We start from the raw sequence: 13,331 nt of genomic DNA on the forward strand, positions 1-13,331 counted from the left end.
ATTTCGGAATGAGATGTTAGATGAGCACGTGTCCACATAGTTTGGCCATGTAGTGTACGTGGTGACATAAGGTTGTTTGGAATCCAGGGAAACCCTCTGACACGTTGAGCCTGATCCGTCGCAACTTCCTGTGTCAACCAACGGAAGATCCCATCTACCAGTTGATGAGGTGACAGACGGGCTGAAAGTCAGCGGTAATTACACGTGCACTAAAACCCGCGCACCCTCTCGGCCAGTTAGTTTAAAGTTAACTAATTAAAATCAGTTCCCCCTGCAGTCTAACTGAGAGACTGAGATCGGTGTGGCACACGGTAATTAAGAATTGTGTTCACAAAAGATGGGGAGAATAACGGCTGAACAGAGTCCAATAGCAATTAGACTAATGCGCTTTAAATTAAATTCTTCAAAATGTGGAACAAGTCATTTCCAAAGAATATTTAACTTTCCCACGCCCTCCCCCCTTTCCTAGTTTGAGACAGGAGGTCTACAAATGTCAACAGTAAGAGAAAGTGAACGATATTAGCCCTGCACACACACTCACTCACTCACTCACTCACTCACACAAGCACACACGTCATTCCCGTTGAAAGTGTTTAGCATTACATGGCCCCTCGGGAATTTATTAGTTTTTATCACCTCCCGATGCGCCCGTTAAGTGCCTTGTTCACCTACAGTTCTGCGAGGGGACATCTGTTGTTTTATACCGGCTATAACCCCAGACGGAGCATCGCCGTGTTTGAACTGTCTCTTTGGTTATGAGCCCCGGGCTAAGATATGCAAGCCACGCTCTCAATGGAGAGATGGGATAGGAGGGGGAGAGAGAAAAGAGGGGGGGGGGGGGGGGGGGGAACAAACACCTTTAATGGTCTCTCTTCTCATTGGCTCCAAGTGCAAAGCATCGGTTCAATGCGTCTCTATTGCAATCACAAAATGGGAAATCAAATAGCATTATCCCAGCCACCCTTCTGCCCTTCTCTGTCTCTCTCCATCTCTCTCTCTCTCTCTCTCGCTCTCTCTCACTCTCTCTCTCTTTCTCTCTCTCTGTCTCTCTCCATCTCTCTCTCTCTCTTTCTCTCTCTCTGTTTTTCTCCATCTCTCTCTCTCGCTCTCAATTCAATTTAAGGTTCTTTATAGGCAAAGCAAGTGAAATAGATAAAAAAACAAAAGTTAAATAAACAATAAAATATGAACAGTTAACATTACACTCACAAAAGTTCCAAAGGAATAAAGACATTTCAAATGTCATATTATGTCTATATACAGTGTTGAACTGATGTGCAAATAGTCTCTCTCTGACTCTCTGTCACTCTCCCTCTCCCCTATCTCATTCCGGCAATGGGAATTCAAACACCATTTTCTCCCTGAGAATAGCCCATGTTTGCTCTCACGCTAAGTGCGCTTTTATAAATCGTCCGTTTCCGCTTAATTGCCGTTAAAACGTCCCTTGGCGCATGTAATAACTTCCAATAACAGGAAGGAGCTTCGCTACGCAGCGATTGGGGTCATTTAACACATTTTAGGTTAATATATCACTAAGACTCTCATAAAGACTTTTCTCCGGCTACTGTCTGGTAAGGTGGGGCAGCAGGTAGCCTAGTGGTTAGAGCGTTGGAGCGTTGGACTTGTTGCAAGAGCTGACAATGTAAAAATCTGTAGTTCTGTCCCTGAACAAGGCAGTTAACCCACTGTTCCTAGGCCGTCATTGAAAATAAGAATTTGTTCTTAACTGACTTGCCTAGTTAAATAAAGATTAAATAAAAAAAATAAAAAAAATATGAATTGTAGCATACTTTGGTGTATGCATCATGTCAACAAAAATATATAAATAATACTGTAAGCATATTGGAAATAAAAATTATTATAGACTTTGTAAAATTTTTATTACATAGCCTAAGAAGGTGTGTAAATCTGAATATGCTTTGAAATTATTCTATTGGCCTACATTGTATAAATATGCATTGGATGTTTTATTTTAATTATTATAACATAAACTAGAATAGCCTAATAATAAATTGGGTATTATTTCATGACATCTTATTATAAGTGGTAGTGGCCTTTATATTCGTTTCTAATTTGGTAGCCTATATATTTCAATTACCCATTTGAAATGTATAAGTGTTAAGGCGTTTTAGTTGAAAGCGACAGACAGCCATAATTGCAGCAATAAAACGTTAAAAGGCCACTTACTTGCACGCGCGCCTCGGTCAGATCCAGCCGCATCGCAAGCTCCTCTCTGAAAAGGCAGGAAATAGGTTACCTTTTGTGACCGAGAGCTAGGCTGTTTTTCTTCTGTCCTAGCCTCACTGGTAACAATACAAGAACATAGTTATTTTTCAGACATGGAAAACCCACAGCGAAATGAAGGTCCTTTGTGCTGTTTTCCCTGCGAAGGTTTGAGAGAAACTGTCGGGTTGATTTTATTGTAATCTGTCTTTTCTTCGCCTTAATAGCTCCCTTACACAACGGTTTTTCTTTAGAGTCAGTGGAAATAATGCTATCCAAACTATTACAAAGCCATCGAGTGCCTGGCTGAACTCTATAGGCTACACACATTGATTACCACAATTTCGCCGTAATAAAAAGACTGAACGCAAATAGATACAAAAACATTGATCAACAATAGCCTATGTATTATTTGCTTCATGATGCCAGTGTTAAATCATCTTTTTCAAATCGATTACTCCATTGTTTAAAACGTCATATGTTCTATTCACCATCTTAAATGTGTCCTATAGATGATTTACCTTGCTGAACGCGATTAGCTAACAGAATCCACCTGCCTGTCTGACACACACACACACACACACACACACACACACACACACACACACACACACACACACACACACACACACACACACATATATATATATATATATATATATATATATATATATATATATGTGTGTGTATATATGGATGGGAATTAATTGTGTCTGACATTCTGAATCCTGTTGTAAATTCACAACTGCAGAGTAATATTACATTCTGTAATAGTATACAATTATAATAGGAGAAATGTCATCTCAAATCTAAATATTCAAAGCTACATGTTCATGGGGTCCTGAAAACACAAGGGTTAGCTAAATATATTTGTTTTATAGAACAATATTAGGCTTTCATGTTTGGCTGAAAAAATACTTATATTTGAAATTCACCTCTGTACATTTAATTGCATCAAAAAATAAATAGCACCAACTCATTTATGTACACCAAAAATTCATGTAGACCAGCCTTAGCAGTGACTCACAGTTCTTCATAAAGCTTCATTCACAAAACTGATTTGCCTTTGCGTGAAAGTCAGTAACAGGTGGATTTGTGTATACTGCTGTCGAATTGAATGTATTTTCCGTCCAGATGCGTAGCCTGCACCAGCTAATGGAGGGGAACAACGGAGTTGAGGTGCGCATCACCGTGTGTGTGTGTGTGTGTGTGTGTGTGTGTGTGTGTGTGTGTGTGTGTGTGTGTGTGTGTGTGTGTGTGTGTGTGTGTGTGTGTGTGTGTGTGTGTGTGTGTGTGTGTGTGTGTGTGTGCGTGTGTGTGTGTGTGTGTGTGTGTGTGTGTGTGTGTGTGTGATACCATTGAGCTTGGATATGCCCAGAAACGTAATTAGCGTTGAATAGAACATGATTAAACACGGTAAATCGAGCTGTAACCAGTTTATTTTCCCTTCGAGAATAATATCCATATCGCCGATAACAAAGAGAAGAGGTAACTGTGACAAAACGGTTTGGTGTTCCCACTTTGGGCCTTATGTAAGGCCCGGTTTCGGTTAGACCGTATACCTGTCAATGCGCCTGTGTCAAATTATAGACGGGCTGAATTACATTACCAGTGGATAAACAATTTACTGTTTTCTACAAACAAACCAAAATATAATAATAATAATAACATAAATGGTATGATGATAAAGGGTTTTAATGTTACCCCAGACATATCTAGATGAAAATATGCATCAGAAATTACAACTTGCAGGCCAGGCCTATGCATGAATTGATCTCATGTCCAACCCAATCTCACACTCAATTCGTGCAAATATGTAAAAAAATTTATATACACCAGCTTTGTGAAATTCTTTCACAATTTCTGGAGATAAATGTTTGCCTCTGGTATTTGTATCTCAGGCCCTGTAAAGATAAAACAACGTTATTTTTTACCAACTGTAATTATTCCGTTATTACTATTATTATCATTGTTATAACAGCCTACTGCTACTTGCTGGTCGTTTATGTAGCATACAATTGATGTAGCCTCACGATAAATTGTAAGATGAAATAGAAACGTCTATCCAAATCGTGTATTTAACGAAATGTTATGAGACTCGGTTAGGTTACATTGTTGTATGTACGTTGAATAAATGTTTTTGAGTTTGTGCTGTAGCCTGTGTGACAGTTCTCTTGCCCACTCCTACACGTTTGTCTTGACAATGGCAACGCAGTAGGCAAAAACACAAAACAGCTATTGGACTGTGACTGTACCTGGTGAAGACGTCGGGGTAGTGTGTCTTCCGGAAAGCCTTCTCCAGTTCCTCCAGCTGATAGCTGGTGAATGTAGTCCTGTATCTTCTTTGCTTGCGTTTTAGCATCCCTTCGTCCGAGTCACTGCCTGCCGACAGACACACGTTGTCCTCGCCGTCCCTCACGTCTCCATCCCCGGCGTGGATGCTCTCCCTCTCCTCGTCCTTCGGGGAGAGACCCATCGCGTCCCCACAGCTCTCCTCTTCTTTCCCCGCGTCCTCGAACTTCATCAGCCCTAGTCTCAGCCCGGGTCCATCCTCCGGCACACCAGTGGGGCTCTGACCTCCCTCTCCCCGGCTTAGGGACGCGTTCTCCCGGTATGACTTGCTCCGGCTGATGCTCACCTGTGGAGCCTGGTTGATTTTGAGACTCTCGCAGGCTTGGTCCACCAGAAGCCTTTCCCTATCCAATTTCTCATCGAGGTCGTGAACTAAAACCCGTCCGTGGTCCAGATACTTCCCGCCTGGTCCGTAGAGTCGGCGCAGCTTTGGTGGAAGGTGAATGTCTGGGGACAGGTTGTCTTTAGTTGAGCCTATGGGGAGGGGGACAGAAGTACGGATAGGTTGAAGCGACATGTGTCAACAAGCCTGCGCATAGTTCAACGTAAAGCTTCGCACAAGGCATCATTGATAATGTTCGAATAGACTTGATCATGTATTATTTCTGTCCACAGTTTCATGCACATTAGAGTATGTATAGCGTAGCGACGATAAAGTTTACTTTTGGTCTCTGAAAAAGTGCTTAAAAGTGACAAATATCCCATTTTCAACACAGTCACACAACCCTTTCGGTTCTGATGGACAATTATTTGCTAACTTTTACCTCCACTCTGCAGTCAGCCCAATGCTGTTGACGGTTTATTTACATGTTATAGACACACACCGTATTGCCTATATTCAACACCGAAAACGTTTTCCCGGAACATGTAGCAAACCTTTCCGCAGATGGAAAGTCATGCATGTTTTCATGAACGTTTAGCGGTGGTTGTCTTACCTTCCGTCTGCTTGTCGTCGTCCTGTCTCCTGGGTAGAGCTGTCAAACTTTGCGCCCCTATCAGCCTGACTTTACAGGGGCTCCGTCGGCCCAGAATACTGTCGATGCAGTAGGAGGAGAGCAGGGTGGGCGGTTTACTCTTCCTGTCTCCCCGGTCGTGGATATCTTCTTCCAATTGACTAGTCATTTTTCATCCGTTTAGTGTTACGCTTATTTGGAAGTATCCTAAATGTGTTTCTCACTTACTCATTCACTCACTCACTCACTCACTCAACCTCTCTCGCTCTCTCTTTTCTTCTGTCTGTCTGTCGCTCCGAGATCGTTCCTCTCTCTCTCTCTCTCCCTCTCTCTCTCCCTACCCAACCTTTAATTAAAGACACCGTTGGCTGGCTCTCAAGCTCCGCTTTGTGCTTGCTCACATTGACGTGTGTTATAGCGTCCCTGATTGGTTCATGTGTAGGGGAAAGAGCAGCTTCATATATTTTCCTATATTATTAAGGTAATTTTGGAGAAACGGGGGAAAAAAACTAAGCTCGCGATGAAACCCTGCTCCCATGGACTGAACTCAATTTTGATTTTCCTTTTGGATTTCAGAAGGATAGTAGTCTATGCAGGTGTGGCCTATACGGTTTAACTACGATTAATGATAGGCTGATAATAATGATCATAATAATAATATTCATAATAATATTCATAACAATAGTCATAACAATCGTAATATTAATAACAACAGTCATAATAATATGCCTAATAATACATATCTTCTTTTGAAATATATATTATCTTGTTGAGTTAAATAATCATGTATCACAATTCAGCCCTTCAGTTAAGTGGAACCCGTTTGGCAATGTCAATTCTAGTCCATAGTTAACTGTAAGCCTTTTCCATACCTCTGTAAACTTCAGTGAGCCTTTTCCATACCTCTGTAAACTTCAGTGAGCCTTTTTCCATACCTCTGTAAACTTCAGTGAGCCTTTTCCATACCTCTGTAAACTTCAGTGAGCCTTTTTCTATACCTCTGTAAACTTCAGTGAGCCTTTTTCTATACCTCTGTAAACTTCAGTGAGCCTTTTTCCATACCTCTGTAAACTTCAGTGAGCCTTTTCCATACCTCTGTAAACTTCAGTGAGCCTTTTTCCATACCTCTGTAAACTTCAGTGAGCCTTTTTCCATACCTCTGTAAACTTCAGTGAGCCTTTTTCCATACCTCTGTAAACTTCAGTGAGCCTTTTTCCATACCTCTGTAAACTTCAGTGAGCCTTTTCTATACCTCTGTAAACTTCAGTGAGCCTTTTTCCATACCTCTGTAAACTTCAGTGAGCCTTTTCCATACCTCTGTAAACTTCAGTGAGCCTTTTTCCATACCTCTGTAAACTTCAGTGAGCCTTTTTCCATACCTCTGTAAACTTCAGTGAGCCTTTTTCCATACCTCTGTAAACTTCAGTGAGCCTTTTTCCATACCTCTGTAAACTTCAGTACCCTCATCTTATACTACTTAAACTCCATCAAGTCGTCGGATCAATCTCTAATAATTAGAGAAGAGGAAAATGACCTAGGTGTATGTAATCTTATTCCCAATAATAGGGACACATTTTATCCTGCATATAAGGATGAATGTAAACTAAGAGTTTGATGTTGTTTATTCCCATGACAAATTAAAAAAAAATTAAAAAACACGGGACAAATGTCAAACTATAGATGTTCTGTAATAGAATAAGGCTTTTTACAGTATGTGCTTTTATAGGACTACACTCTTCCTTTCAACTAATAATTGCCTTAGATTAGCTGTAAATAGGACCAAACGATCCCTGCAATTACTACCAGAATTATCATAACAATTTGATAATTTGATTGCTATTGATTACCAAAAACGCTTTCAAACACTTCTGTAAGCCTTGTCACCTTCCATCTCTCTCGCGCCACACACACACACACACACACACACACACACACACACACACACACACACACACACACACACACACACACACACACACACACACACACACACACACACACACACACACACACACACACACACACACACACACCGCAACAGGCGAACACGGAACACTAATTGCCTGGCCTCTCTCTGGCAATTGCAGAGGCGATCAGATGGTCCGTGCGCCGGATGATTGATTTAAAAAGTGAAGGTGGCGATGATGAGAAGGCGTGAGGGGAGCCGGGACGCCGTGCAGGCTCGCTCCAGACAGGGGCAGATGGCTCGAGAATGTAATTTTAAATGAAAGTCTATTTAACCCGCTGCGAATAGTGTGACCCCATCCTTCGCCTAGCGAGCCCATCACTGTTAAAAATATCATTTTCAGAATTCAATCCCAAAACTTCAACAAGCTGCAATTTACACTTTTTTTCTGATGCTGCTTCTCTCCCTTTGTATAGCTGCCCAGTTACTAAGACTCAGCAGAACATGAAAAATAACAATAAAACATGTCTTTAGAAATGTTTTACAACGTTTTAAAAGTGATAGGTTATAGTTTGAGCTCTCGGTCATGGATTTCCACGAACGGTATGGATTTTTTGTGAAAATAAAATGAATGTTTCTCTGTATTTGGGCGCCAGGGTGATCGATCAAGATTAACGTTGACATTTGACATCAATCCATGTCCTGCGGAAGTCGGGAAATGAGCGCTATTACCATCAAGTAGGATTTGTCTTTGCCAGAATGCAGTGAACAGGGATGGCAGATGGGCGTAATCACATGTCTCTGGGTCAGAAGGTTACGTGTTCAATCCTTGTTTTAACCCTGTCCCAAACTTTAACCATTACCTAACCATTCAGAATGAGTGCCCAAACTTAATGTTTTTAACCCTGTCCCAAACTGGAACCCTTACCTTCCTTAACCATGCTGAATGAGTGTATAAACTTAAATGTTTTTAACCCTGTCTCAAACCTTAACCCTTACCTAATCATTCAGAATGAGTGTCTAAACGTAATGTTTTTAACCCTGTCTCAAACCTTAACCCTTACCTAACCATTCAGAATGAGTGTCTAAACTTAACCCTTAACTTTGAAATGGGATGTTTGGAGAAATTGAACGATACAGAGCAGTAGGAGCAACAAAAACACGTTGAAAAGTATATTTCTGCAGTGAGACTGTGAGAGCTTGTTGAGGGCGCACGGTAGATCCATGGGCAAGGTGGCCCAAGACTCAGTTCTGTTATAAGACAATATTCACTAGGCTATATTGAATTCATTGAAGTGAATACAAATCATGATGGCATTATTTGTAGGCATAATCCTGGGCTATTTCAAAACGATTCAATCATCTTGGTGCAAATTGCAGGCAGCCAATTATCATTAATTCATTCTAATCAGACCTCAGACGCGTGGCCGTAACCAAAGGGCTCTAGCCAAATGCTCCTTACTTACTATTAGGCTACCAACAATTCACCGCGTTTATTGAGTCAGAAACTTCAGGGCTCGTTTTCTGCTCTCAGATCAACACAGTAATGAGATTTAACAACAATATAAAAGGTTCTGTTTTTTCCCCCCCTGCGCGTCACAAACAGATGCGCGTAATGCAGACGGGTATTTAGCGTCGCTATGTAATTTGGAGTGTAAAATTTGATTCATTTATCTGCGCTCTGTTATTAACCCGTGAAAAGAGAGATGTCAGTCGCCATTTGAGCCAGCAGGACATCCGCGATTTGTTTAAACGCACTAATTACGCCAATACACATTCGCAAGGAGAAGAAATAAGCGCAATTTTCACCGTTTAAATTTTCCCTCTATTAAGAGCGTCGCATGCGGGTTGCAGAAGTTGGGGGAGGAGTGGAGGCAGTGCCCGACCGTGGCTCGTGCTCTTTCCGTTCCCATCTCTCCCCCACTCAGTCACACTTTGCTACAGTGTGGGTTGTATTTTCATAACACACTAATTTAATAATTTCTACACCCCCATGCACTTGTGAATTGTGTTGTTGTACAGTTATGGTCCAAATTGGAATTTGTACAAGTGTAGCCTAATGTGCAACACAATAGGTACTAGATACCATTTTCGCCACAGGGTCATTTTCAAGACCATTTCTCTGTTTGTTGGCAGACTATGCGGGTCACTTTCAGAAGACTACTGATTTAGGGCCAGTTCTTCCACAGCCCATCTCTAGTATGAGTTAAACAGAAACAGATCCTGGGGCAGTGGTTAAGGACATGGCCTAACCAGGAGTGCCGTTCAAAATGCTTAGATGTTGGAACGTTTCCAGCCATGGTTCCATGGGTCACCGCTCAGCCATGTGAGCTTTGGGTGTGTGTTTGTTGGGTACATCCCTCTCTGTCTCTCCGTGTCTATAGCCTAGTCATACTGTGTCGTCCGCACAGATGCCGTAAAAGGTTGGACCAACCATCTCCGTATCATTTCCATCCATTCCAAGGGCGCCATCTTCTGGACTAAACAACCTGTCTGTTATTGCATCTGGAGAGAGGGAGAAATAGATCAGCCTAATAATCCATTAATAATAATAATCAGAGACTATGAACTGGAGTAACATTAAACTGGCAAGTGCTCATTACGAAATGTGAGGGTTTACGTGTCGATTTTAATTAATTAACATATTTTATTCAGTTGGTTAAGGCTGAAAATTACGCATAATTGCATAATTAATCAACAAGCCGATCTGGTGTTTTCCTTGGTAGTTAATGTGGTTATCTTCTGCCATCAAACCACGTGATGATTCATGTCGCCTTCTACGAATGTTATGTTGGGGAAGAATGATTGTAGAATGTATGCGATTCAGTCTTATGTTCATTGTATGCACTGTGACTGTCTGAGATATAAGCCCAGGTGTTTCATGAATATTTTGTGTATAGCCTAAAAGCTCAAATTGTTTGCATGTCCAATCAAGCCATGTTGACTTCAGGGGTCATGGCTAAAAGGGATCCATTTTTTGTCAAATGAAGGCCAAAAGTAAATATATATATATTTTTTTGCATTTTAGCTAACCCTAACCCTTTTCCAAACCGTAAACTAATGATCCTAACCTGCTGAGTAAATTATCCTAACCTGCAACGTTAACGATCCTAACCTGCTGAGTAAATTATCCTAACCTGCTGAATAAATTATCCTAACCTGCTGAGTAAATGATCCTAACCTGCTGAGTAAATTATCCTAACCTGCTGAGTAAATGATCCTAACCTGCTGAGTAAATTATCCTAACCTGCTGAGTAAATTATCCTAACCTGCTGAGTAAATTATCCTAACCTGCTGAGTAAATGATCCTAACCTGCTGAGTAAATTATCCTAACCTGCAACGTTAACGATCCTAACCTGCTGAGTAAATTATCCTAACCTGCTGAGTAAATTATCCTAACCTGCTGAGTAAATTATCCTAACCTGCTGAGTAAATTATCCTAACCTGCTGAGTAAATTATCCTAACCTGCTGAGTAAATGATCCTAACCTGCTGAGTAAATGATCCTAACCTGCTGAGTAAATGATCCTAACCTGCTGAGTAAATTATCCTAACCTGCTGAGTAAATTATCCTAACCTGCTGAATAAATTATCCTAACCTGCTGAGTAAATTATCCTAACCTGCTGAGTAAATTATCCTAACCTGCTGAGTAAATTATCCTAACCTGCTGAGTAAATTATCCTAACCTGCTGAGTAAATTATCCTAACCTGCTGAGTAAATTATCCTAACCTGCTGAGTAAATGATCCTAACCTGCTGAGTAAATTATTATAACCTGCTACGTTAATGATCCTAACCTGCTGAGTAAATGATCCTAACCTGCTGAGTAAATGATCCTAACCTGCTGAGTAAATTATACTAACCTGCTGAGTAAATAATCCTAACCTACTGAGTAAATTATCCTAACCTGCTGAGTAAATTATCCTAACCTGCTGAGTAAATTATCCTAACCTGCTACGTTAATGATCCTAACCTGCTGAGTAAATTATCCTAACCTGCTGAGTAAATTATCCTAACCTGCTGAGTAAATTATCCTAACCTGCTGAGTAAATTATCCTAACCTGCTGAGTAAATGATCCTAACCTGCTGAGTAAATTATCCTAACCTGCTACGTTAATGATCCTAAACTGCTGAGTAAATTATCCTAACCTGATGAGTAAATTATCCTAACCTGCTGAGTAAATTATCCTAACCTGCTGAGTAAATGATCCTAACCTGCTGAGTAAATTATCCTAACCTGCTGAGTAAATTATCCTAACCTGCTGAGTAAATTATCCTAACCTGCTGAGTAAATTATCCTAACCTGCTGAGTAAATGATCCTAACCTGCTGAGTAAATTATCCTAACCTGCTGAGTAAATTATCCTAACCTGCTACGTTAATGATCCTAACCTGCTGAGTAAATTATCCTAACCTGCTGAGTAAATTATCCTAACCTGCTGAATAAATTATCCTAACCTGCTGAGTAAATTATCCTAACCTGCTGAGTAAATTATCCTAACCTGCTGAGTAAATTATCCTAACCTGCTGAGTAAATGATCCTAACCTGCTGAGTAAATTATCCTAACCTGCTGAGTAAATTATCCTAACCTGCTGAGTAAATGATCCTAACCTGCTGAGTAAATTATCCTAACCTGCTGAGTAAATTATCCTAACCTGCTGAGTAAATGATCCTAACCTGCTGAGTAAATTATCCTAACCTGCTACGTTAATGATCCTAACCTGCTGAGTAAATTATCCTAACCTGCTGAGTAAATTATCCTAACCTGCTGAGTAAATGATCCTAACCTGCTGAGTAAATGATCCTAACCTGCTGAGTAAATTATCCTAACCTGCTGAGTAAATTATCCTAACCTGCTGAGTAAATTATCCTAACCTGCTGAGTAAATTATCCTAACCTGCTGAGTAAATGATCCTAACCTGCTGAGTAAATGATCCTAACCTGCTGAGTAAATTATCCTAACCTGCTGAGTAAATTATCCTAACCTGCTACGTTAATGATCCTAACCTGCTGAGTAAATTATCCTAACCTGCTGAGTAAATTATCCTAACCTGCTGAATAAATTATCCTAACCTGCTGAGTAAATTATCCTAACCTGCTGAGTAAATTATCCTAACCTGCTGAGTAAATGATCCTAACCTGCTGAGTAAATTATCCTAACCTGCTGAGTAAATTATCCTAACCTGCTGAGTAAATTATCCTAACCTGCTGAGTAAATTATCCTAACCTGCTGAGTAAATGATCCTAACCTGCTGAGTAAATGATCCTAACCTGCTGAGTAAATTATCCTAACCTGCTGAGTAAATTATCCTAACCTGCTGAGTAAATTATCCTAACCTGCTACGTTAATGATCCTAACCTGCTGAGTAAATTATCCTAACCTGCTGAGTAAATTATCCTAACCTGCTGAGTAAATTATCCTAACCTGCTGAGTAAATTATCCTAACCTGCTACGTTAATGATCCTAACCTGCTGAGTAAATTATCCTAACCTGCTGAGTAAATGATCCTAACCTGCTGAGTAAATTATCCTAACCTGCTGAGTAAATTATTCTAACCTGCTACGTTAATGATCCTAACCTGCTGAGTAAATTATCCTAACCTGCTGAGTAAATTATCCTAACCTGCTGAATATATTATCCTAACCTGCTGAGTAAATTATCCTAACCTGCTGAGTAAATTATCCTAACCTGCTGAGTAAATTATCCTAACCTGCTGAGTAAATTATCCTAACCTGCTACGTTAATGATCCTAACCTGCTGAGTAAATTATCCTAACCTGCTGAGTATATTATCCTAACCTGCTGAGTAAATTATCTTAACCTGCTGAGTAAATTATCCTAACCTGCTATGTTAATGATCCTAACCTGCTGAGTAAATTATCCTAACCTGCTGAATA

At 40.4% G+C, this 13,331-nt stretch overlaps 1 protein-coding gene across 2 annotated transcripts in view; it reads right to left on the bottom strand.

Annotated features, from left to right (window-relative positions):
* The window catches only part of LOC106590582 (aristaless-related homeobox protein), a 47,798-nt gene extending 41,938 nt beyond the window's left edge, over window positions 1-5,860 (bottom strand). For both annotated transcript variants that reach the window (XM_045710983.2, XM_082970799.1), the window contains exons 1-3: window positions 5,511-5,860; window positions 4,479-5,049; window positions 2,188-2,233 (exon numbers count right to left, since the gene is read on the bottom strand). In XM_045710983.2, the coding sequence (XP_045566939.1) occupies window positions 2,188-2,233; window positions 4,479-5,049; window positions 5,511-5,697 (804 nt within the window). In that variant the 5' untranslated portion in view covers window positions 5,698-5,860. The remainder of the gene's footprint in view (window positions 1-2,187; window positions 2,234-4,478; window positions 5,050-5,510) is intronic.
* Window positions 5,861-13,331: the final 7,471 nt, after the last annotated feature.

Source organism: Salmo salar, chromosome 29 (assembly GCF_965601325.2).
Source record: "Salmo salar chromosome 29, fSalSal1, whole genome shotgun sequence".
Lineage (NCBI taxonomy): Eukaryota > Metazoa > Chordata > Actinopteri > Salmoniformes > Salmonidae > Salmo > Salmo salar.